Source organism: Amblyomma maculatum, chromosome 1 (assembly GCF_055883805.1).
Source record: "Amblyomma maculatum isolate TAMU_Amacu chromosome 1, ASM5588380v1, whole genome shotgun sequence".
NCBI classification, from domain to species: domain Eukaryota; kingdom Metazoa; phylum Arthropoda; class Arachnida; order Ixodida; family Ixodidae; genus Amblyomma; species Amblyomma maculatum.
The window spans coordinates 374,970,425-374,997,480 of NC_139344.1; the positions used below are offsets into that span (position 1 = coordinate 374,970,425).

Sequence of the window (27,056 nt, forward strand, 5' to 3'; positions counted from 1 at the left end):
CCACTCCACTAATATGACGTGTACTCGATATGCTGATTGCTTCCAGCTGCGCTTTCCTTGCCTGTACAAACTTGAGCATACGTGATCGCACTTGTTACTCGTGTATCCCATAGCTCGGCTCCTTTTTGGCGATTATATGTATGCTTTCTCTTTTATTATTATTTTTTTTTTCATTTAGCCTAGCGCTCGGTACCATTCTGCCGCTTCCTATAGAAAGGTTTTTTTGGGGACCTTCGTTATTTCGGGGATACGATCGCTTATAACTACGCAGTTGGTGAGTTTGGCCTACTGAGGGACTCCAAAGCTGTAGTGTGCAGACCCCAAGGTTAAAGATGACTGGGAAAGTTTGTGGGCGTTCAAAAGCAGGCACTCAGAAGACGGTAGTCAAGGGAGGACAGGCTGAAGTTGAGAGAACCTATTTATTCTATTCATACCAAAGAAATGAAAATGGAACCTGTATGCAGAGCTTAATGGTCTTTTTTTGTATGGGTCACACGTCGCTCAGGGCGCCCTTTTATTCTCGAGGCGGATATGTATTTATATGTTTTTATGCTTCATTTCGCTCGCGAAAGTAATGGAGCTTCACGACCAGCATGCTAGCTTGTGCGGGGGTGATTATTATTTAAACTATAAGTAGTGCTCATCCCAGAATATATTTTTCGATCTGTCTTGTGTTTATTTTCTTTATTACGTTGGAGCTTCAAGGCGAAATATAAGTTATCTCGGCAGTGTTAGACAAGGGCAGACATGCGGCGAAGGGATCATATAGACCACAGCTTGATGGTGCCGTTTGAGAACGCTCTTTGCGATAGGAAAATGGTGGTTTGGACGCATGCGATGTCACAGCTTCCATGAAGCTGTCATTTTAAGCCGCCGAACAAATTTTTACAGGTCATTGCTGTATGATAGCACAGCGCTGGACAACTCAGGGCGCAGGCGGGGCTCGTGAAGCTAAAGGCGGACCATCGCTGAGAACGTCGACATGGTGAGAATATGTATCACTCACTCTACCACTTATTAAGATGCTGCAGCCTCAGATAATCTGCGGAAAGCAAACATTTCACTTTTTGGATCGAACAAATCATACTACTCTCGATATTCTGCAATTTCTGTCATGTTCTCCCCGTTGACGAAATATTACAGGCCAGCCCATTACGGTATACTAACAAGTCATGTTCCTTAGCTTGTGTTTGAATTACATTTGTGATGGCCGCCGAGCTGTGTTTGGTGAAGGATGAATGTTATTGGAATCACTCAGTTTCTTGCACGGGGCTACGACATCTTACTTTTTAATTTGTTACATTTAGCCTCAACACTGGGTATACGGCGTTCTGTTTCCTTCTACACACTTAGATCAGGTGCGCACCAGTGCGTCGCTATGCTAAGGGTCCAGATTGACAAAGAGCGAAATACCTATCTCGCTTACGAATAATGTGTGACTGTCAGGCATGGAAGTCTCGCACTATGCAGCAATTCGAACGAGTTCGTAGTGCCTCCGATTTAGTCCAAACACTGGTAAGCCACTGTTACAGTACATTCCGGAAGAACCAGGAGTGCCTCACGAAGGTTGCATTTTAATTTCAGCCCTCGTGATGCACACTCCTCTCTTGTGCTGCCATCAGCACGGTGCTACTGCAAACTCGCGAATGCTCCCACACAGTACGGTGCCACTGGCGCCGTACAGTGCGGCAGCATTCGCGAGGTTTATATATTATATGTATCGTTTTTATCCTTTATAAAAAATTAGGTGTGTACCTGGAGTTACACGAAAGCAATCTGCATGGCTACGTTTAAGTTCGACTTCAAAGTAAAGACATATCGCATTTCCAAGTAGTAGTGTACTATATAGGGAGACTTATTTATGCCATTGGGGAATCACTTCACGTATGAGCACCCCTTGCCGCTCGTAGTTCACCATTCCCATTCGTGTGTACCAGGCTTCCAGTGGTATGACATCGTCTCTACGTCGAACTCCGGGGCACACTGCCGTCACAATGTTCGAAAAACCTTCCGTCTTAGCAATTCCATGTTGTCGTTCGTTTCTAGAAACTACTGAGTTATGGCGTCCTTCTTCCGCGATGCCCCAGCGACAGCTTGGAAACCTAGCGCAGTGTAGCCGTTCTGTACGGTGCCAGTGGTGCTGCGCTCTGTACGGGACAGCAACTGCATTCTAATTTCTGGCCGGTTATATCGCTAAAAAAAAAAAAAACTGCAGCGACGGGCATCCTTTCTTTGGATATACCCACTGCAGCGACGGGCATCCGCCCTTTGGATGCCCGGGGGACAGCGAGAGGAGATGATGTGCGCAAAGGCACACCACCTCGCCTTGTCCACCACACACGGCGGCCGACAGTACAGCCGGGCCTCAAATTGCCCGGAGCGTCTCTGGTCTGAATCCCGGTCCCCGCATCGCAGCGATCACTGGCATAAGCGCTGCAGGCGCTGGGATTCGAACCAGGGTCTTCGCGAGTGCGAGCTCGGCACTTTACCCACTCGGCTACCGTGTGGCACAGCTTTGTTGCGCCGCACGCAAGTGATGGCGCGAGAGCAACAAGGTTGCACATCAAATGAGCATGCGTCGTGCGTCTATCATTCCCCGACGCTTCTCCGATTACGGTTGCTGATAACGCGAGCGGTATCCAGCGTGGAAGCTGTAGCCTGGTTGATCCCGACCGTGCGGCCACCGTTCATCGCACACGATGTGGATCTTCGCAGTGGAAATGCTCCTTAATAAAGATGACATGTGATATTACCAATGAAATGGTTGTGCAGGGATCAGGTTTGCGTTTGCGTTCGCACTTTCGCGGTGCACAAAAAATAAACAGCCACAAATAAAGGATAGCAACTGATACTGCTAAAAACGCGCACGCTGATGAAAGTTTAAATGTGTGTTCATTAGAGATATTTAATAGCGGAATAATAGGCCGTCGTATGAGGAAACCGTTACCTTACCTGTGGCGTAAAAGGCATTTTGGTGCTTCTGCTTTCAGTGCAGTAACATAGAACTTGCTTTCCAGAGAAAAATGTTTTTATTTCATAGCAGCTCTCATACGCCCCCAAAAATGTGAAACCCTCCCACTCTGACCTAAAGATCTTGAATACAGCAGTGGAAAGCTACCATATAGTAAGAATACACGCATTAATTCCTCATTAGTAAGGCATACTAACCGTAGCGCCGAATCCTTCCGTTAAAGCTCGGGAAAGGCTAATGAATCGCATACTGATTGAGACATGGGTCTCGTTAGATGTTAAAAAAGTTCGAAATGCATGGGCGCGCACTACCACGCTGTATTCCTAACCTCTCAAAAGCAGAATTTGTGCCAGTCGCTTTCTGTGGAAGCGATACTACTTATTAAGTGGCCTTGGTCGAAATTTATGGCCTAACGCCATATTTGTATAAAGTTTCACGCATACCTTCTTTGCATAAAGTGTTTTCTTTTTATTTGCGTTGTAAGCATGTCTAGGTGGCATGAAGAATAGCGACAAGACGTGAGCTCCCACCAGTCCGTAAACAAACAGAGGGATTGCCTAATTTACATGAACAGTACCGATTTATTATTTCTGCGTCGCGACATGTCTACGCATCGTGAATCTAAAATTTACGACTGCGCGATTGTGATTCGCGGCCGTTTCGGTATCGAATACCATGAGACAAGAAAAGAAAAAAACACTATGAATGGTTGCATACATTTATTCACTGATGGTGAATAGTGTAACATTTCAACTGAAATGACTTCAGAATATAGCTCTCACGTGTAAGCTACTCTTTAAGCTCAAAATTCGCAGTTTTCGAGGAAAATAACAGCAGTGCATATATCTACTCCTCTGTATTTACATGATAACGTATTGTGCCCGTTGTGCCTAAAAGTCTTCGCTTCCCATCTGAATGCACCCGCAACTCATACTGGTGGCTAGTTTTGGATGGACAGTGAACGGAAGGCATAAATTCACTGTACCTCGAAACCATATCTTAGCCATTGGAAGCGTTGGTGGGCACCGAGATGCGAGACAGATACGGCGCGTTTCCTCTCCAAAAGCCAAAACGAACTGCGGAGGTTTTACACTGTACCACTCTTCCTCGAATAAAAAGGAAAACGATGTTGAAGCCGCTATCGCTTCTACTCTGAAAGCGAAACTTCAGCACCTTTTTTGTGGGCATATTTATAAAGGGCGAAATATAAGAATTAGTGCTTTTAACACCGCACTTTAAGTCCGTGACATTAGAACAACGTTTGAAATATATTTTGTTATCAATACAGTAATGTCTGTATGTAATAACCCACACGCACATAATAACGTTGGCGTGGGATGTGCGTGCTATAAAGCATTCACCGGGTGCCCTTACGCGTACCCACTTCACATATGCCACTATTGGGGCTGAAGCACCAGTGGCGACTTATTTTCTCAGTTAATTGATTTCATAGTTCTCAGACAGCCTTAATAAATTAAACTTCCTTGTCAAATTCGGGCTAATTTATATCTTTCCCGGATTCGTTAACTTTATTTGAACGTCGTTCGTAGTTCCAGCATGTGGTGATCTGATTTTGACGTCTCAACTTTGTGGACGTCTCAGATGACCAAGTTGTATACGATATCACGTAAGAAGTCTGCCCTTCAAACAGTAACTGATTTTCATGTTTACTTGCAGGCATTGCGCACTATTTGTCACTCACTCCACTGAACGTCCACCACAGCTTCCAGCACAGACAAGAGCAAGGAACGGCTCACGCTGGCTGAAATAAAGTTACTGACATATAGTGTGCTGTCACTATCCCAAAAGGAAGGAAGGAGGACTTCCCTGCATCTCTTTCAGGCAGCCTACCAGAGGAATGCCGAACGCTTCCAGTGCTGCTGCGGCCATCACCAGAAGCTTCAGAGCCTTCAGAGGTGAAAATTCTATCGCAGTGTACGCAGTTCGACCTTCGCCTTATACTTTCGCCCGTGGACCCTCGCGCTGCTGCGTCTGGTAGCGCAAATCGCCGTCCTTCACAATCCGCGCTTCTCCGTTGCCCTTAACATCACAAAATAACCAGTTATTTTCGACTGTATAAAACATGCCGTGCCAGCGCCGGCTTGCGACAGAACGTGCTCAAACCAAGAAAAAAATACATATACTTGCAGGGCAATTTCGCTTTGCAGAAAAAAACGTTTCAAAAATGAGGGTACTACTATCAGTGAAACCGCCGCTCCGGGGGGGAGGGGCACCCGTCAGGGCTGTTTATTGTAGTTTGACAGTCTTTCGTTCTTTTCACCTTATATTTTATGATTGTTAATTGTGTTGCCGTTTTCTTACTAGTCTTGCTCCTCGCTTACAACCTTCTTACTTTCCTTTCTGCATCTTCTATTTTTCTATTCGGATCTCAAGCATCGCTGCACTGGTCTGGCTAATTCTGCTGATCTTGTAGGCGTCGTTCGCTCTGGAAGAACTCTCCAAAAAGACTTCGTTGGCTCCTACACCGATAATGAGAGCAAGAACGGAATAGAGGAAGGAAGACACGAAGGCTTCTTTTCCCTCCGTATCTGTTCCATTACCTTCCCATCAATTTCCAACTACAACGAATCTGAGACTCGTCCCTCATTTCTTTCTCGCTACGTATTCTTCCTATTATGGGACTGTAGGTTGATTTCCGGGGAAGGAATGTAAGGACAGGATATGTCGGCCTAAAAGTCGTGGCGACACTGTTGCTGTCGAGGTGGATAACGAAATAGGAAAGTGGGGAAAGGGGTAACTAATATGGCCAGAACGAAGCGAATAACTGTGAGAACACTGGCAGGGTGGGGAGTCCGGCGTAGTGGCACCGGTGCAGCAGCGCTCCAGGGTAGGTACAGAGGGAGCCTGGTAGGTACTGCGCCTCGGCGAAGCACAGCGAGGACTGCTGGTGACGTCAGCAGGACGTCACGGCGGTTCAAACAACCGCGGCAGCAGGACTGCAGTCGTGGCCGAGTGGTTTGGGCGCCCGTCTCGGCTGCGGGAGGTGGTGATTTCGAAACCTGTCGCCGGACACCCACCGGTAAAATTCGGTGCAAGCGTCCCAGGCCCGGCTCATTCAGGGGTGTGCGTTTGGAAGAGGCTGTGCTAACCCTGCTGTGCTCCTTTGAGGGCTTTAAATGTGGAAGAGGTAATGGCGTGCGAAGGCCGGGCTGACACATAAAAATGCCACATATTCGGCTTTTGTCGCAGAAGGGAGACGTATTGTAGTCCGATGGCGGAACCGATCACTGCCACATCTGTGCAACTATTTCAGACGTATCACACCTTTGCCAAAGGCTTCCGTTGTAGCATTGCAGTGTGGCCAGGTGGTAGAGCATCCGCCTCGTGTTCGGGAGGTACCAGGTTCGATCCTCGGTGCCGCCGGATACCCACCGGCTTTTCAATGGGTACAAGCTTTCCCCGCCCTGTGCTCGGCTCTTCGGGGTGAAATGTTTCGGAAAGGAGTCGAAGTCTCAAATGGTTGCTGCGATTTGGCAGTGATCAGTTCCGCAATCGGACGACAATACAGGGACTTCGCTTACCGTGATCCGTGATCCGCGATCCGCCACCGTTACTCTGTAGGGCGCGTGGGCGGGGCAAGCTGAAACGGAGCAAGTTCCCCTTATGCGGCGAACCGTGTTATGTGGCCGTTTCTGTTCGTCAGCCCGGCCTTTGCAGGCAGTTAATTCTTCCGAACTGTAAGCCCTCGATGGAGCACAGCAGGGTTAGCAGAGCGTATTTTAAACGCTTGTGGTGGTTGTGGCTGTTCGAACAAACAACCGAAATCCACAGACCTGCTACTGGTTCTGTAGGTGAGCGACCTCCGCTGCCTCGTGTGGACAGAACAGGAAGTAAAGGAGAAAAAAGAACGGGGAAAGAGGGAGGTAAAGACGACGGCCATCGTCCATCGCCACCGAAGCGGTGGCGGGTGTAATACGTGCCTACAACAGATACAAATTCAGTGGCTGGCTAGCCCCCCCTCCCCCCCCCCCCCCCCCCCCCCTAAGCGGCGTTGGCCCACCGTCGTAACCCCGTAAAGCCAGGTACCACCCTATCGTGAACACACGCTCCTGAAAGCGCCGGGCGCCGGGCCGGAGGACGCTTCTACCGAATTCGACCCGTGGGTGTCCGGCGGCGGGTTCGAAACCAACCGCCTCCCGCAGCGCAGACCGCGGTTAACTGCTGTGAAGGCAGCAGCTCTGCGGCACACAAGAGGTCCCTCCATCCACTCCCCGATGGAGGGTAGCTCCGCACACCGTATGGTAGCGGGCGATCGGCCAGGGGCTGCACCGAAACGTGCAGGAGGGGTGCTGCCTGAACCCTTCACCTGCCGCGACTGCACCTGCAGCAGGGTGGTGTACGGGGGGTAAAACGGGGACGGGGGCTCGCGTGCGACGACGGCACAGCGAGAGTTCACCAGGGGTTCTCTCACGTAGGAGGCGCTGCACGTAGCCGCGGGCGGTCCTGCAGACTACCATCCGTAGCGGATGTAAGGGGGAGGTGGGCTACTCTCCCGCAGGAAGTCACGGCGGCTCCGATGTAGCGGTTATGGGAGGAGTGCGGCGCCGTGCGCCCGGCGGCGCAGAACGGTGTGTCCATGCACTGAAAGGTGGAGGGTAGCTCAGCACACGCCAGGATGCTGGGCGATCGGTAAGGAGCTGCACTGTAACGTGCAGGATAGGTGGTGCCTTAGCGCGGCAGCTGAAAAGTGGCAGCTGCCGCGGCTCTGCTTGCAGCAGGGTAGTGTACGGCGGCGTGGAAGCGAAGGCTCGCGTGCGACCGGGGTAAATCGGGAGTTCGCCGGGATATGTCCCGGATGTGAGGAGCTGCAGGTAGCCGCGGGCGGTCCGCCATCCATAAAGCGGAGGTTGGGGGGGGGGGGGGGGAAGGCGGGCTACTCCCCCGCAGTGAATGACGAGGAGTCGGAGGTACTTCGTATGGGAGGAGTACGGCGCCGTGGCCGCGGAAAACGGCGTTCGCTGCTGCATGCCGGGGAAGTCTCCGCACGTACGTCTGTTTAGGTAAGGAGTGGCCGCTGATGCGGCTGGCTGCCTGGAGGGCTGCCTAGTAAAGGAATTCGCCGGCAGTGGAGTACGCGCGGCAGGCGAGGACGTGCGCCTGGCGCCACGGGCTGTAGAGAGCGCAGGCGATGCTCGGCGGCAGGGAGACTCGCGCGACTGTGTTTTTTTCTTTCTTTTTCAGTCATCCCTCCCGCTGTCCTCCCGTCGTCCTGTGTTTTCTGCCTGCCTTTCCGTTCTTTCTTTCCGAGCGCAGCGTCGTCGTCGTCGGCGTCGACCGCGTCGGCCTCGTAGCTAGCTCCGCCCCCCTTTCATCGCTACAGTTTGAGCCGGCGCTTCGGCAACTGGAGCCTCGAATGAGGAGGGAAAGGTACACTCAGCGGTGAACGATCGGGGATTGATTGATCGATTTAAGGGAAGCCGCGGTATCTGTCCCACTTCAATTCTGTGCACACCTCAACCGCACCGTAAGGGAAGGTGGGAGTGAAAGTGGAAAGAGGAGCCGTAGCGGAGGGCTGCGGAGTAACTTCGACGACCTGGGGATCTTTAACGTGCGCGGACATCGCACACCACATGGACGGCTTTCCGCTTCCCTCCATCGAAACGCAGCTGCCGAATTGGGGTTCGAACCCCGGTGCTCCTGCACAGTAGTCGGGCGTCTTACCACTGTACCACAGCGGCGGGGTTGAATGTGTAGATAGTAATTCATTCACAGGAAGGGAAAGGTGCAGTATTTGTCACACTCGTTTATGTCCACACCTGAACCGCGCCGTAAAGGAAGGGAGGAAGGTGGGAGTGGAAGTAGATAGAGAGAAGGAGGAGCCGTGGTGGGTTACGGAGTAATTTCGACTACCTGGGGATTCCTGCAATCACAATAAGAATAACAATAACACTTCGCACAGCACACAGCGCCTCTTCTTTTCGCCTCCATCGAAACGCAGCCGCCACAGTCGGGATCGAACCCGGGTACTCCGGCACAGTAGTCGGGCGTCTTACCACTTTACCACCCCGGCGAGGCTGTCTGTGTAGAACACCTATTTTACTCCAAATGCTTGCCTGAAATCTATCGAAACGGTGAAACAGCTGATAAGCTGCGCTGAAACTTCCGGTTAGGAAGTAACGTAATCGGGGGCAACTTTTAGTTCACTGTTGATGTGTTAACTGATTGTATTTAATTTTCACGATTGGAACAGCAAAGCAATTTCTGAAGTGAATTATACACCGCATTGTTACTAACTGCCCGTGCTAATGTATCGGATGTCACGGGCGAGACGGCGTCCCGTGCGACTGGGCGTGGCGCGTGTTGCGCGTCTAGCGGCGCGTGGAGCATCGCAGTTCACGCGCGTTTGCCGGCAGCATTATTAGGTTCGTAATGTGTAGTCAAAGTCATTACGTTCACTACCTCTTCCGCGTCAATACGCGGTTAGCCCATACCTTTCGTCCCCATGCTCTGGAATGCGGCTGCGTTTCAGATCCGAGGATCCGTAGTCTGAGGCCGAGGAGGGAGGATGGATGTCTACGCCGGATGGAGGCCCGAGGGATAATACTGGATAAGACGACATTGCATGTACTGTGGCCTTCACATTTTATTGAAACTGCAGTAACATAGCATGCGATGACCTGCCCTGAATTCAGCAGCTGAGGTCTGCAGGACATCGAAGTTGCTCTGGTCCTGAACCTGCAGTTCCAACTGTTTTCAGTCACCAGTGTTGCACGGATCCTGCACATCCAGAAGAACACAAACACTGAACACATGTTTACGCCCATTAATGAGTCGTCTTCTAGCATGAATTGGTAGGAACGCAGAATGAATTTTGAGGGACACTTCAGCTCCGCCATTGCAGGCATGGCGCGAAAGCAACCAGCGCACATATAACGTCCGCTTTGCTGAAGCCGTATGGAAATGCCTGCTTCGCCTGCACGGATAACGTGTCGGACTCCGAACACAGGTGCCCGGGCAGGGAGAGTGTGATAACAACCTCCCACATTGATTTGGTAATTAATTTCTGCATTTATTTATTTCACTTGCGATGGAAAGTGCGAAAACATTTCACACGTAGAATTGCACAGAACGATGGACTACACGTTGCATGGTTTGCACTTTATTTCAATGAACGCGTCACATTAGTGCCTGCTTTATAAAGCAGAAAAATACCACGCATTGCATTTCTAATTACGGGAAGCCTACATATACCGTTCAATTCATATAAAAACACTATCGTAACACCAAATATTCTGTGCTGAATAAATATTTTGTAAAATGAATGGAACTGAATTCTGATTTTTTAATAAAGGACAGCTAGGACAGCAATATCTCAATAATACGGCGTTTAATTAAACACACTTTCTGTACATGCAAGGCTGAGTGTTCCTTCAAACTTGCTTCAAATTTACGATCGCAGGTGTTTCATAGAACGTTGTTCGCTTCCCCTAATCCTTCCTTACCGTATTCCACGTCCGCAGTTTTAGGTTCGTTAAAACGCATTCAGCATTTCCGGAATGTTTACTTTTAACAAATTACTTCTGGTGTATCATTTGTATTACATTCAATGTTATAATTGATTCGCCCTTGGTGGAGTTGTTCCTATACTATGCACGCTTCCATAAAATGAATAAAAGCATCGCAATGCTTTTCTTAGAAGGTACGGAGTTTAGCAGAACTGTACTATGCAGCGGTCTCCCACACAGTCAAATCACGGGCTAATTAGCAGTAGAAAGGGGGAGTTCGATATTCTGCTTCAGCCAGAGACTTATAAAATTATACATGTTCTGAAAGGCTGGAGTTGTAAACGCCTGCCAACCGCGACGTCACGTACCTCTACTTCCAATCAGTGCGTGGGCAGCCAAGTAAGTACGGCATACCAGCGCTATGCAAGCAATGTTCGATCGCAGTGCCGGCGCCCGATATTTTGCTGAACGGAGCATTTTATCATGAAAGGTAGTGCGGCAGTTGCTCCACGATACTGTATACTTACAGTTTGTCAGGAGTGTTTAGGTTCGGAAGCCGCTTTCATAGTTCCTGTTTCGCCGCGTTAACTGAAACTACGGCGTAGTCGCCTTTACACTCACATGGCGATGTTCTACAGCGCATATTCCTTTCCGGTAGCCAAAGCTCTGTATACGAATGACCTCGCTTGATACCGCTCGCATTATCAGCAACCGTAATCGGAGAAGCGTTGGGGAATGATAGACGCACGACGCATGCTCATTTGATGTACAACCTTGTTGCTCTCGCGCCATCACTTGCAGGCGGCGCAACAAAGCCGTGCCACACGGTAGCCGAGTGGGTAAAGTGTCGAGCTCGCACTCGCGAAGACCCTGGTTCGAATCCCAGCGCCTGCAGCGCTTATGCCAGTGATCGCTGCGATGCGGGGACCGGGATTCAGACCAGAGACGCTCCGGGCAATTTGAGGCCCGGCTGTACGGTCGGCCGCCGTGTGTGGTGGACAAGGCGAGGTGGTGTGCCTTTGCGCACATCATCTCCTCTCGCTGTCCCCCGGGTATCCAAAGGGCGGATGCCCGTTGCTACAGTGGGTATCGAAAGGGCGGATGGCCGTCGCTGCAGTTTTATTATTTTTTTTTAGCGTTATAACCGGCCAGAAATTACAATACACTTGCTGTCCTGTACAGAGCGCAGCACCGCTGGCACCGTACAGAACGGCACGGAACATACATCAAATATCTTATTGTCGTTGTCCATCACTACTATGTGTACAATTTGGTGCACGAGCCAGAAAATAAATTAGTCACTTTTCGATTCTTATTATTCATCTATCTGGAATAAAACCAATGTACGTACTAGGCCGGTCGTTCCATTAACCTAAGACGCACAGTGAACTTTAAAAGCTTGGTTACATTTAGTTGCGGCACAATGTGTATCTATTCGAGCACATACATACTAGAATTCGACGCAACATCATTTGATAACTGCCACCATTCGCCACTCTGGCTAGCCTAGTTACTGGTATTCCATGTATCATACGAACATTGCCGTTATTGCGCATGTCTGGTCACAGTGACGAAACACGAAGGGAAAATGCCTTGCTGAGTGCTACAGATATTAGAATTCAGCCTATTTAGTTCACATATTACTAAAACTGCCTTTTCATGCTCGTCGTAACCTACTCTTAGTCACATTTTTTTTTTCTCAGTCGCTGTCATAAAACGTCTTTTCGGGGAAAAGCATTCTTCTTCCTCGAAAAAAGTTCACAATACAAGGATACAACTGGAGCTGTGCAGAACGTTCTAATCTTACGCTCAATGCCTGTACGACCAAAATCATGCACCACCATACAGTCAAAAGTAATGCACTACAAAATTTAGGGTTTAACGCCCGAAACCACTTTTAATTGTAGAAAATGAAATTCTTTGCTTAAATCGATATTCTCAGAATTTTCATAAGCGAGCTATGCGCTGCCTTTTTAAAGTGCATTCTGTGTAACATGCCGTATTGTCGAATTCGTATCGCAGGTTCAACACCTCCTCCACCCCATACTTGCTTGAGTCAAGTCTGAAGACTCCGGCATGTCTTTGATAGCAACAAAAATGCGCAATCCATAGTTATACGGTCTTCACCAGGTTAACTGTGTCCCCTAAACCTTCTTAGACACAACAGTGCTCGACACCGGATCTGACCTCTCCATATGAGCGTCTCTTTGCATGTCTCCTCGAATCATGGCGCTAAGAATTACCGAGATATTAATTCTTCACAACAAAGCACATCTTTTCGCGGACATCCAAAGCCAGTTTGGAATTCATCTATTTGTATGAATGGTTTGCTAATGTAGCGAAAGTGGCTGCTTGTGATTGTTCATCTTTGTGACCACAACACAAGTATATTATTGGAGTATAATAGTCTACTCTTTCCTAGAAACAGAGTGCCCTTTCCTGCTGTAATAGGCTGTTGAGCTAACGTTCGGGCATTTTTACAGGGACTGATATAATTGCGTGCTCACCATATGCACGTCCTCGGCGATGGTGTGCTCTATCATTCGGATCTTCCCATGCAGCTGCCTGGAGAACATCTTCCACCGCCAGCAGCTCGTGTTCAGCAGTGCCCTGCATAACTTCGTTGCGGAGCTTGAAGCGAACCGAAGGGGGCTCTACAGGATCAGCTTCGCTGTGTACGTGCCCGTGCTGTATGTAAGATGAATCACGAATCTGGGCTTAGATTCCAACTACACAAAGAACTCACTTGAAAAGCCCTCACCGAATTAAATGCTTGAGTGCAGCAGTGCGTATGTTTGTACCACTGATTTGCGGCATTGAAGCAAGGTACGAACTGCCAGTGGGTATAAATGTATTTTGAGAGCCTTGATCTCAAATCACGGTATAGACGGCCCTGCCACATTGAACCAGTCGCGCCATTAGCTACCAATCTGGATACGAGCTGCATGCTGGTTGCATGCTGGTGGTGTGAAAGCGGTAATTCGAAGGTTATAACTTCGACCAAAATCGCGTCCTGTTAGAGCAACGCTGTAACAGTTAACCAAGCATAGTCATATCACCGTGCCTATACATGATGGACATAATCAGGGCAGCCATGACCCGTCAGTAACTTGACCTGTGATTCAGGCCACGCCCGCTCACCTTTTTGACAGACGGCCATATCGCCGCACGTACCAGCATCAACGCCGAGGAACGGTATGTCCGCAGGGCAGTGCTGCAATGCGTAAAAATGGAAATTTAGTTACGACAAATGAATTTTCATTTCAGCCAAGTACACAAAACTAGGCGACAAAAATGCAAAACACGTGCGACACCACTTTTGCATGGTAAAAAATTTTAGGCAAAATATGTTGATTCTTTTCACTGGTTATGTGGCACTTTTCTCGGTAATGCTAAGTGCACTGGGTGATGTTCGGCTCTATCTTACGTATGACAACAGCAGCAAGCTTGACTGACTTTGTTGGAACTATATAAGCACATATTATGGAGCTATCGCCATGCTAGAACGAGTGAATAATGTCGAGGTCCGACCTGGCGATCAAGTAAAGATCCTGCCACTGTATGACGTAGACGGACGTGAGCCCCTGCTGTTCGGCCGCAACTTCATACCGTCCGTCTAAACTGGAGTGGCATCTTCACGTTGAGCAAACTGCCACCTCCATGCTGCTCTCAAAACGATGGTCAAGTTGGTTTGAAGGCGCTGCTAAATAAATATGAAAATAAGCCCTCTTTAAGGATGAGCTTTGAACCATTTCTAGATAATGAGGGGATCTGCTCCTACGGTAACGCACGCACCCAAATTTTCTAAAAGCAAACAGTTTTCATTTTTATATTCAGCGAGCTGTAGAAACAGAGCTGAAAAAAGCTCGAAAGACTTCGCGTTATAACGCCTGTGATTAAGTGCGAAATGGCTAATCCAGGAATACTAGTAATAAAAAAGACTGCGGCCTCCGCTTGTGCAGTGACCAGTAAACAACCGTCAATTCCTGCATTGATATGAACGGATATTCGGCTGAATTCAAATATCAATGATATTCTTGCAACTCTTCTCGGACGCCATTATGCGCTGGAGTCTGTTCCGCACCTGTCATTTTTTGGTGCATAATATATATGATGCTCAAGGGCGTAAGTAGAATGAGCTGTTACCTTGATGATGTTCTTATCAGCGTCAAGACAAAGGATGAACACTTCGAAAACATCAAGACAGTTATAAAGCATTCCATGTTGCAATATGAAAATGCTCCTCGTGCTACAACGAAGGAAACACCAGAAACAATGCTTAAAAAATGTCTACACACGGCTAGATACGGTCAGGAAGGGCTAGAATAGTGCAAAAACAAATGGCCAGTCGGCCAAACCATGCAAAGAGGTTGGTGACCTTGACCTTGCACGTAATTACCGAAGCTCATCAAGTTTGGTCGAAGGTGTCATAAAAAGAACCGGGTTTGTTTCGTACACCGTGGATGTCAGTTCACTTAAAGGATCGTTCATCTTGAAGAATACACCGCAATCATTTGCTCCCTCTTGAACCAAACATCGGTTCTAAAGTCGGAAACCTGTTAAGCAACTCAAAAGCAGGAGAAATAAAAATAAAACCGCTTTCACACCATTTATGTATCACGACGTTTCCCGTGTAGCTATAAGCGATCGTACGGAGGAACAAAATCAAATCGACACAACCTTTTTAATTGAAGGCATGTAGAGCTCAATTTCACTATATCGCATGCGTTATCGCACGTTGCCTCTTCGAAAAGAACATGTAAGGGTGAGGCTCATTCGAGTGTAGTATTTTTCTTAATTCTCTGAAGTGCGTGATACTTAGTTACCTCAAGAACTGCGAACTTCCTTGCCCCTTCCTCTTTTTCCCGGCTTCTTCCTCGGCCTTGAAACCTGTCAATGATGAAAACATAAATGGAATTAAAATAAATGAAATCATGTGGTTGGTCTAAAAGATCATTCGAAATATTGAAAAAAAGTGAACACAGAAAATAGGGAGTTCAGAGGTGTCGAAAGGCTCACAATAAAAAGCCAATGCTTAATTTTGCTAATCAGGAAAATTTAGGATGTCTAATTGTTCAGTTAAATAACCAGAAAAAAATGAAAATAGTTTAAAGGTGTGAAAACGGGCCGATTGAAACGCTAATGCTGCCTATTTCCAAATAAAATATTGAGGCTGTGGCATTGATCAACTAATAAATCGAAATACCTGAACATCAAAAATTGTAGAAAAGAGGTTTAAGGGTGTCAAAACTCAGAGAAATATAAGCTAATGCTTGATGATGCTAATTAAGAAGAGTCGAAGTGTAACTGATCGATTAATAAATGAAATATTAAAAATTAGGAATGCTTTCAAAGGTGTGAAACTGCTCAGCATGGGAAAGCAATGTTTGCTGGTGCTCAGTATCAGTGCATAAAAAATGAAAACGAAACAACAAATTAAAAAATACGAAGCTATCAAGTAAAATCACCTTCCGTTTGTGTGAATTGCGATCTCGTCATGTCCTTAACGTTGCAGTTTAAATTTCCACGTATTGATCTTTGATCTCATATTCATATTGAAAGATTCCACTACAGCACCCTAACAACAGTGTTACCGGTTCATGCTGCTGATCTGTTCAGAATCTCACGACTGCGTGCGAATCAATTTTTTAGCCTTGCTGCTGTGATTGAGTGACTGCCCGGGACAGGCAGCCGCACCGGGTTCAAACCCCGCATCATGACGGTTGATCGTTAACTACAGGAGATAGAAAGCGAAGCAGGAAAATGCACGGGGAGGAAGTCGGCAAAGTCCAGTTTGCTAATGTAATGCTAAGCCACACAATATATATGTGGTCAAATATTAAATTTCACCTAATCGATTAATTAAAGATTACATGGACGCTCAAACCTCGCCTTAAGAGTAGATGCGATGGCGCTTTTAACCCCACCTTTCATCGCAAATGTTTTATCTTTTTTGGTTCAAATTTATAAAACTGCCTTTACTGTACCACCAGTACACATCTCAAACAAGAGTGAGTAGCGCATACGTACCGCAGTGCGTTCACTACGTGTCCATCTAACACGCTTGGTACACAATTAAAGGCCCCTCGAGGCTTATGCTTTGCGTGCCCGCCTGTTATGCAAAGTGCTTTGTTTCGAGCTCAAGTGGCGACAAACGTAATTTATTGAATTAGGTGCATTCATGGATGCAGTTCTGCGTTACGGTTCTCAATTTATCAGATATACACTGCAAAAAAATATCCGTTCAATACCACAATAAAAAAAAGGAAATTTTCGGTTTCGGTACTGAAATATTCTCGAGATAAAGATTAAAGAACTTTTTATATATAGAACAGGTTTTTTTATTTTCGTGCTATATATGCACTTTTCCTGGAAATTGACAGAAAGTGTTTACGCAAGGGACATGGTTGTTTTTGAGTTTAGCAGAAAGCATTCAGCTGTTGAAGATTGGTATATGCACAATTGTCTGCTTTATAGGGTCTTTTTACGTGAATCTTTTTTCGAATACCTCAATCGCGAGCGTCGTTCGACACTAGGCTATGAAATCTACACTCCAACTATTTGACAAGTTGCTTACAGCATTACAATTTGTAATGACGACCTGTATTTTTGTCAGGATAGCTCACACTATATGATTGTGCTACTACGCTCCTACCGCCTAACGATACACAGTAGAGCATGAGCTCAATCTGGTAGTACATGTGATCCTGAATATTTCTCATGTCGTCCTTACCCCTTGTGGTGCTGCAAAAAGCTGGTGGCCCGATAGTGGGGAAGTCCGTGGTCAGGACGGTAGACTACTGTGCTCAAGGATCCGGGTTCGAATACTTTAGGCAAAGTTCGGTGTGGTGTCAGATCATTTTGCTCCCCATTACACATCCTTCTTCTAACCCAGATGGAGGCTAGTTTACGATTCAAACCGAGGACATATGTACTACCTCTAACAACTGTAGGTGTCCACTGGGAGTGTAGACACTGCACCTCCTATTCCCCAACCACCAACTTCAACAAACATATAAAAGCATGCAAGCACGCGCGGAATAAAAAGGCGGCGTGTTGAAGGCTCTTTGCACGTACTCTTCTTTCTGTGTCATGCTTACGGTCCGCATAGCGCTATGCTTTCGTCACCCCCCCCCCCCCCCCCCCTTAACCAAACAAGGTCTACTTTGGCACAAGACGCCGCACACAATAATTGCGACAAACTCGGCGGTATTAGCCTTCAAGTTTAGAGACGCTAGACGTATGAAGGCGAGACGCTTCCCATCCTCTAGCTCGAAGCCGCTCATTAGATTTTAGAGACATCTTGCAGCCACCCTCTCACTCCCTCCAGTAGAATGAAATCCCCCCCGCCCCGCAAATAAAAAGAAAGAAAATACTCCGACAGGACACGAAGGAGTAACGTTCGCCCTACGTCACTTTTGTGTCACGTGATTGGCACACAGGACCTGCAAAATTATCCTGCATTTCTGTGGCAGGTTGACTGCAAGAAAAGAAATGAGGGCCTAGGCAATTTTGCAATTATGTAAAATGAGCACTTATTTACGCCACATGCATGTAAAATTGTTATTTGTTGGGTTGTCCGCCATCACGTTGTTTTCCACTTGGATCGATCGCCTGCATTACTGTAGGCTTTAGAAGTTAAAAAAATTGGTTCACAGGAAGGGAAAGGCGCAGTAACTGTCACACTTGCTCTGTGGACACCCGAACCGCGCCGTAAGGGAAGGGAGGAGGGTGGGAATGAAAGTGGAAAGAGAGAAAGAGGAGCCGTAGTGGAGGGCTACGGAGTAATTTCGACCACCTGGGGATCTTTAACGTGCGCTGACATCGCACAGCACACGACGCCTCTTCGTTTCGCCTCCATCGAAACGCAGCCGCCGCGGTCGGGTTCGAACCCGGGAACTCCGGCACAGTAGTCGGGCGTCTTACCACTGCACCACCCCGGCGGGGCGCTTTAGAAGTGCGCAAAATGTAATTCTGTCAACGATTGTCCGAGTGCGTATAGCGCAGTGTGTACACAGCGACGCGTCTTCAGTGCAGATCATGCAGCCGGTACAGAGAGACGCATCCCTCTTGGTCTAACGCGTTAATTTCAAGGCTAGCTAGTAGCACGCGCTTATAACCCGGTAACAGCTTGTGAAGGGAACGGTTGGTATCTCGATTCGGGTGCTCAAAATCCTAGTTACAACTTGCCGTTTCCTTGCGTAGCCGCGAGAGATGAGTACGTGTGGAAACAATGAATCTATTTAAGTCAGTACTTATTGCCGCCTGATTGTCACGTCGCTCTCCGCAAGCAAGCAGTGAAAGTATTCGCTGTGCCACTGCTGGAACCCTACAATATTGTACGATATCGCACAGAATGGATAGTGAAAGCATTAAGCCCCCCACAGTGCATTGCTTACAGTAATTTTGTTGTCATCTGATCATTCAAGGCACGAAATTACTGCTTAGCATTGAAGAAATCAATATCCTTCAGTTGTTGCAGAGTCAAATTTGACACAAAGCAGGTGAGCATGCAGAAGGGGTCCCAGTAGGCCATTACATTTCTTGAGTGTTTCGTGTGGCGCCAGCGTCATATGCAAGGACAATATTGGAACTGATAGTATGGCAGTTTCTAACTGCATGAATTCTTTGTTGATATTCTCTTATCTTCTGCAGTGTCAACCTGTTCTAGGCCCCCATTCACACTCAGTGAGCCTGGCTCAGGTCTTTTGGTTTCCATGCTAGTGAAAAAAAATCACTTTGCCGTGGTCGTGGCTAACAGACTCATTATGATGAATGCACAACCGGTGAGCTGTTTTAACAATTTTATCATTAGCTTTCTTAGATGCCTGTTCAGGTGTTTTGCTTCACCAGATAGCACTAAACTGTATTCAGAGTTCAAGCAAATGCATCTCTGAAGTGCCATCTTTGAGAAAGAATTTGACGAAGCTGAGGGGCTAGCTTCAAAATATTTTTCCACTCATGTTTAATAGCATGCTGAGTGAGTACAGGTTATTACTATTGCCACTGACTGGCGGTAGCAAATTTAGGGCTATTTGTATCATCAGTGCTATATTTTTCAGATACATTTGCCCCATGCACACAATATGCTAATTATGGGAGGTCGAACAACTTGCAGCTCAGTTACCGCGCATTAGGAAACCATGAAAGCGGAGTTGTATATTTCCATGGGTGCACCCATTTTGACTGCAGCCAAAATACATAAAATGTGGAAACAGTGTTTGTTATGCTTTTTATAAAGCATCTGTGATTACTCAGCTTTATTCTAATTTCTTTGATATTTTCACTATGTAACTATTGAAAAAACAGGGTGTGGTTTATGTTCTATCGCATGCCTAATGGCGTACATGTCCAGAATATGGGGAGCAGGTACCAAACCTTGTCCTTACTCTGAAGAGATGTATTGCTGCACAAAAAATAGCAACCGTCACATTCGATGCTCTTGCATTGCTACCGCAAGACATTTCTGGAAGCGAGCACCTAAAAGTGTGATATAATTAGATTAGCGTGACAGTAATGCGGGGGCTCTAATAACATGCAGGAGGGTCTTGCTAATCGGAAACATTGACGTGAGTATACAGACTTGCCAAAGTGTGATGCCTTTATCGAGCCACCTCAAGCAGCTCTTCACTGAAGGGAAGAAATTTGAGTATTCTTTTGCTCACTGCTCACCTCGCTGCTCCTCACTAATGTTTCAGTTCAGTGCAGTCGTTCAGTCGTGTTCGACTCTTCATGCCCCTATGGACCATATCACGCCACGCTTTCCGGTCTCTCACTACCTTCCTAACATCACATAACTTTATTTGCAGTACCTCGAGGAGGCCATCCAACCATCGCGTTCGCTACCCACCCCTTCTCCATTGACCCTCAACCTTTCCCAACATCAAATATTTCTCCAGCGACTCCTCTCTTCTCATCAGATGACCAAAGTAGCTGAGCTTTAACTTTAAAATTTGACCCTCCAATGAGCAGTCAGGGTTTATGGTCGACAATATCGACTGATTTGATCTTCTGGCAGTCCAAGGAACTCTCAAGAGTCTTCGCCAGCACCACAATTCAAACGCGTCAATTCTTCGACCGTCAGCCTTTTTCACAGTCCAACTCTCGCATCCATACATCACAACTGGAAAGACCATAGCACGAGTTATACGGATCTTGGTTGGCAGACTAATGTCTCTGCTCTTTACTAGGCGGTCAAGGCTAACCATTGATGTCCTTCGCAGAAGCAGGCGTCTCCTAATTTCATGGCTGCAGTCTCCTTCCGAGGTAATCTTGGAGCCCAAGAAGAGAAAATCTGTCACAGCTTCCACTTCTTGTCCATTGATGCTCCAGGACTTGATAGGGCAAGACGCCATGATCTTCGTTTTTTAATGTTCAGTTTAAGCCCAAACTTCTGACTGTCTTCTTGTACGCGCATCAGAAGTATCTTGAGTTCCACTTCACTTTCTGCCATTAAAGTGGTATCATCCGCATATCTAAGGTTGTTGATACGTGTTCCAGCAATCTTCACTCCAGCTGAAGACTCGTCCTGGCCGGCCTTCCTCATGATGCACTCTGCATATAGGTTAAATAGGCAGGGCGACAGTATGCAGCCTTGCCTCACTCCTTTCTCAGTCGGAAACCAATCAGTAAGACCATGCCCAGTTCTGACTGTGGCCTCTTGTCCTTCATACATGTTCCTGAGGAGACAGATGAGGTGAATTGGAACTCCCATCTCTTGGAGAGCTTGCCACAATCTGCTGTGATCTACGCAGTCAAACGCTTTCGCATAATCAATAAAGCAGAAGTAGATGGTTTTCTGGAACTCTCTTGCTTTTTCCATGATGCAGCGAAGGTTGGCAATTTGGTCTCTAGTTCCTCCGCCTTTGCAAAACCCAGCTTGCACGTCCGGAAGCTCCCGATCCACATACTGCTGCAGCCTACCTTGGAGGATGTTCAACATCACCTTGCTAGCATGCGAAATAAGCGCGATCGTGCGGTAGTTGGAACAATCTTTGACACTGCCTTTCTTTGGAATGGGGATGTAAACTGACCTCCTCCAATCCTGTGGCCACTGCAGGGTTGTCCAAATCTTCTGACATAATGTATGCAGAATGTTAACAGCGTCATGGTTGAGGTTTTGAAGCAACTCAGCTGGAATGCCATCAATTCCGCTAGCTTTGTTCTTAGCAAGGCTGGCTAAGGCCCATTCAACTTCGCTCTTCAGGATGCCCGGCTCGAGATCAGTAATCACAACCGTCTTATGTTGGGTTTGCACATTCGGGTCCTTCTTGTACAGTTCTTCTGTGTATTCCTGCCACCTCTTCTTTATCTCTGAGGCTTTAGTGAGGTACTTGCCTCGTTTGTCCTTTATCACGCCCAGCGTAGCACAGAAGCTTCCTTTGATATCTTTGATTGTCTTATACAGAGCTCTTGTGTCCCTTAATTGGCTGTTGTCCTCAACTGCTTGGCACTCTATGTTCAGGAAGGCATTCTTATCTCTCCTTGCTATTTTCTTAAAATCCGCATTGAGAACCTTGTATCTTTCTCTTTCCCCCATAACTTTTGCCATCCTTCTTTCCTCAGCAATTTGCAAAGCCTCTTCAGATAACCAGTTTGCTTTCTTGCATTTCTTTTGCTTTGGAACTACCTTAGTAGCAACTTCTTGTATTATATCACGAACATCAGTCCACATCTCTTCGGGCTCTCTCTCTTCTAGACCTAATTCTTGAAATCGATTCCTCACTTCCACAGCATATTCTAATGGAATTTGATCCAGATCATACCTGAAAGGCCTTCTAGTTTTCTGCGTTTTCCTCAATCGAAGCTTAATTTTGGCATCAAGAAGCTGATGATCGGTGCCACAATCGGCCCCAGGCCTTGTTTTTACTGCTTGTATAGCGCTTCTCTATCTCTGCCGGCAAAGAATATAATCGATCTGATTCCTGTACAGACCGTCCGGTGAAGTCCATGTGTAGAGGCGCCTCTTGTGCTGTTGAAAATGAGTATTCGCTATGATCAGGTTGTTTTCTTGACAAAGCTCTGACCAAAGTAGACGAGCTCTAACTTTAGAATTCGACCCTCCAATGAGCAGTCAGGATTTATGGTCGACAATTTAGACTGATTTGATCTTCTGGCAGTCCAAGGAACTCTCAAAAGCCTCCGCCAGCACCAGAATTCAAACGCGTCAATTCTTCGGCGGTCAGTTTTCTTCATAGTCCAACTCTCGCATCCATACATCACAACTTAAAAGACCTTAGCACGAGTTATACGGATCTCGGTTGGAAGTCTAATGTCCCTGCTCTTTACAAGGCGGTCAAGGCTAGCCATGGCTCCATTTCCCAGAAGCAGGCGTCTCCTAATTTCATGACTGCAGTCTCCTTCCGGGGAAATCTTGGAGCCCAAGGCGCGAAAATCTATCACAGCTTCCACTTCTTGTCTCTTGATGCTCCAGGACTTGATAGGAAAAGACTCCTTGATCTTTGTCTTTTTAATGTTCAGTTTAAGCCCAAACTTCTCAGTCTCTTCTTGTACGCGCATCAGAAGACTCTTGAGTTCCACTTCACTTTCTGCCATTAAAGTTGTATCCTACGCATATCTAAGGTTCTTGATACGTTTTCCAGCAATCTTCACTCCAGCTGAAGACTCGTCCTGACCGGCCTTCCTCATTATGCACTCTGCATATAGGTTAAATAGGCAGGGCGACAGTATGCAGCCTTGCCTCACTTCTTTCTCAGTAGGAAACCAATCAGTAAGACCATGCCCAGTTTTCACTGTGGCCTCTTGTCCTTCGTACAGGTTCCTGAGGAGACAGATGAGGTGAATCGGAACTGCCTTCTCTTGGAGATCTTGCCGCAATCTGTTGTGATCTACGCAGTCAAACGCTTTCGCATAATCAATAAAGCAGAAGTAGATGGGTTTCTGGAACTCTCTTGCTTTTTCCATGATCCAGCGAAGGTTGGAAATCTTGTCTCTAGTTCCTCTTCCCTTGCGAAACCCAGCTTGCGCGTTCGGAAGCTCTCGATCCACATACTGCTTTAGCCTACCTTACAAAAAAGCCAACATTTTCGTACCATGTTACTCTGTCACAGATGCTTTCTGGCCAGGTGTCTATGGGTCCCTCCACAGAAAGGAATCTTACAATATCATCTGGAAAGGGTGACTCATACTATCGGCTTGAAAATGTGAGGAAGACCTACCACCCAGAGGTAGATGAAAGAAACGAGAAATGTGTGCAGATGCCATCTACCAAGATTCCGTTTTTACTCAACTTTCAAATACTTCTGAAGGTTTCTGCCTTCAAATTGCTCGAAGAAATTGGGCGAGCTAAGCACTGTTTGAACTTTGTGTCACCTGAGCACGGAGATGCAATTGTTCTCCTCATCTCTTTGAAGTGGATCAGGACGTCATGTAGAGAACTGCTGAGGTAAGTTTTCTGTTCTATTTAGGTGGTACAAGGTGTCTGTGCGTGGAGTATTCAGATGTGCATTGTACATGCGTATAAAAAGCTATTGCACTCTTCACAGCTACATTATTGTAAACGTGAAAGAGTAGTAAGAGCCGGAGCTTGCTCTGGTTCCTTGAAGAAAACTGCAAGGAGACTGCATGACTTCGTTTACGTTAGAAGACAGCCTCATTCTATGCCACATGGCAAGCATTTGAATAAAAACAAAAACAAAAAAATCATAAGAGTGTAGTGGTTCGTTGCAAAGATTTGATGACAACTTTAACGATTTCAGTTTATAGTGTTACTATATTTGATCAGGTGCTGGACGACAGCAAAATGGAAGTAACGCAATTTTTATGCAGTGGTATAGTATTGGATGTTTTAGCTCCTCAGCTTTGTACGTTGCGAATATGTTTTTTTTTAATTCAGAAAGCCTATGCAATCTTGCGTACTGGTTATACCTAGCCATAAGTACTTCCATTTATTTGTTTCTTTGCATATTTGTTTTCTATCTTTCACGCTACAATGCTCCAAAAATATTCTAGGAGTGTGTATGCTGAAAAACGCAAGATAGTGGTACTAATTTATTTTTGGGCTCATAAATATATAATTGTACTTTCTATATGAACGCAAAAAATTTTTGATCTGCATAAGCAGCAAAAATGTTTAACCAACAGTTATTCCTCCCAGCATGGTTTAAAGACATTCTTTTGTTTCCGATTTCACATGGGGATGAAAATGTGTCATAGCCAACAAAATCACTCTTATTAAGCACAATGTTTTGTCTCTGGCATGGGGTTTATATTGAGCAATTTTTTTTTTTACTATTAGCTAGACCTCTGGTAAGAGAGTAAATTGAAACGGGTCTAGCCATTGGCTACAAAGGGAAGCTATATAGCCTTCAAAGAAACATTGCAGTTGGAAAACAAAAAAATGCCCTACAGTGGCCTTCTTATCTGAAACCTTAGGCGATTCTCTTTATTTTGTTGTACCTCCCATGACATTTTTACTTGGTTATTTTCGGAAGCTGTTGAACACGCACTAGGTCTTGAAGATGAGCTATGGGGGGTGTGCCATGACATCAACTGCGGCCTCCAAATATTGTGCACAGGTCATTTTGGGTTGTATATGATCACTTCAAAACAAAGTAAAGGCACTACTGGTTTATATACAGTGTGCTGATCAGCTAGTGTAATCTCCTTTGTATTATGACGGTCTAGAATATTACTTTCTGAAGGCTGTTGCTCTCTTTTCTAGATTTTCTTATTTGGCGGAACCGCCCATGATGATGATCACGGATGCATGACACTAGTGCCCATATAGTCCTAAATTAGGGTTTGCATGATTGAGCATCCTTCACGCTGTAATAATGGTCTTTTCATTCTTCTAGAGTCAGGTCTCTGAGGCTGAAACATTCGCTCGATGTGTGGATGCCGTTTCCCTATTGACTACAAAACTAGTTCCAGCTTTCGGTGCTCCTCTTGTGCTTTGTTCTAAACATCCTGTGCCCCTCTGAAGTGTCATTGGCCCTGGAGTTTACAAAAGTGAAGCCTTGGTATAGTCAATCCTCATCTTTTCCGACGTAGGGTTGAATTCACCTTTTGTTCGCTTCTTAGGCACGCATATTCTTTTCTCTTTTAGGTAGGCTGCCTAAAATTTAATGCCTTGCTAGCCAGTTCAGCATTGCTTATTTAAGCACATTTAAAATTATTGCAATAGCGTTTATGAGCATAGTGACCTAAGTAATGAAATACATGGTCACAGACCCCTTCACATAATTGGACAAGAGAGTGGACTAGCAATTGTACATCACTAGATGCATCCCAGGTTACTTGTGTGTGATTACGTCCTTTTAGAATAATTTGAATTTGGGCATTAGAATAGTTCATAGATTCGATGTAGAGCCTTTGAAAAAAATGTAAAGAAATCAACCGCTTGTATTCATACAGTGTGCCTTATTTGTCAGCTGTGCAATCTCAAACGGGTGAGGATGAGAGTTTCACTCATTTCTAAAGTATGCGGACTGCTGGTGGCAATTTCTCAGCTCTGCAGTGTGGTCCTGAAGCAAACTCTTAGGGTCACAAATTTCGACAATTTATATTTAGTCAGTTCAAGGGCTCTCTTTAACTGCACTAGAGAGAGGGAAAATATTCTGTGATGTAAGTGTAGTCTGTAGGAGCAAATTACAAGGGAGGAGTTTGTTTTAGTCACCCAATAGCAATTAATATTTGACATTGAAAGTAATTTTGCTGGATACTGCACCATGTCATGGACATTTCTTGTCTCCTATATATATAAAATTTTATTCCCGATTGATAGCAGTGAGTCTAGGCTCTTGTTTCTTTCCTTTGGGTAACTGCTGCAATCAACCTTGAAAGAAGCACGTAGACAGAACAAATGCCAAGAAGACATGTTCTTTGTCTACAAAAGTGTGATTGTCTAGGAAAATGCCCTAACAAATAGGTACTCCTGAATTTTTAATAAAATGAAAAACTTGGAAGCTGATACCACTGCCGTGAACTCCCTGTGTTAAGTTTAAATTACTCGGAGATAATTTCCCTCTTCTAGTTCCCTCCTAAGCTCAGTGTGCTGTTAGTTTGCTATTTCACACAAATATAGTTTGCGCTACCTTATTAGACGATTAATGGGTTCCGTACCCGCCTAAACCCAGAGCATGGTTTAGAAGGAAACAAAACCCATTACAAGGTTACACCAAACTATTTAAAAAAAAAAACAGCAGCAAATCAATGAGTGAAAAATTATGTACAATTACATGATAGCATGTTGTTTAACAGGATGCGAGGAACAGAATATATCTGTAGACCTAAAAAATAAGCTTTAACAGCAAAATTATATGAAATTTTAGGCTAACCTGTTTTTTGCTAACAATGTACTGCAAACGTAAAATCTATGTTGAATTACAGAAAAAATGATTGGTGGCCAAATCTGTGAAATCACAACCAGTCTGCTTTTTAAGGAAACAACTAGGAAACCTAAAGTTCCGTTGAATTGTACAAAACGCGCTAGCAGACAATATTGCCCCAATTACAGAGAAATTGAAAACCAGAAACAAATGAGAACCAAAAAGTTATGTCATTAAATTTGCCATGGAACTTGTGTTTTTTTTTTTTTTTTTCACAAATCTTTCTGCCATATTCTAGTTCACGAGCACCATAGCCACAGCACAGTTATT

General features: G+C 45.9%; 1 protein-coding gene and 1 long non-coding RNA gene across 17 annotated transcripts in view; one reads left to right on the forward strand and one right to left on the reverse strand.

Moving 5' to 3' along the window:
* Positions 1–4,743, forward strand: part of LOC146208277 (uncharacterized) — a 419,325-nt gene extending 414,582 nt beyond the window's left edge. For 5 of the 9 annotated variants that reach the window (XR_014704690.1, XR_014704687.1, XR_014704688.1 and 2 more), the window contains one exon: positions 4,649–4,743. Coding sequence is in view for 5 of the 9 variants with exons in the window: in XM_084592441.1 (XP_084448567.1) it covers positions 4,649–4,742 (94 nt within the window). In the remaining 4 variants the exon portion in view is untranslated. Of the gene's footprint in view, positions 1–891; positions 986–4,648 lie in introns of all 9 variants that reach the window. The other 4 variants (XM_084592449.1, XM_084592444.1, XM_084592439.1 and 1 more) reach the window with 1 other exon arrangement.
* A 4,814-nt stretch (positions 4,744–9,557) lies between these two features.
* Positions 9,558–27,056, reverse strand: part of LOC146208280 (uncharacterized) — a 389,535-nt gene continuing 372,036 nt past the window's right edge. For 5 of the 8 annotated variants that reach the window (XR_014704694.1, XR_014704696.1, XR_014704693.1 and 2 more), the window contains 2 exons: positions 12,945–13,047; positions 9,558–9,709 (listed from right to left, as the gene is read on the reverse strand). This is a non-coding gene — a long non-coding RNA (uncharacterized LOC146208280). Of the gene's footprint in view, positions 9,710–12,944; positions 13,126–13,578; positions 13,652–15,263; positions 15,328–27,056 lie in introns of all 8 variants that reach the window. The other 3 variants (XR_014704699.1, XR_014704698.1, XR_014704697.1) reach the window with 1 other exon arrangement.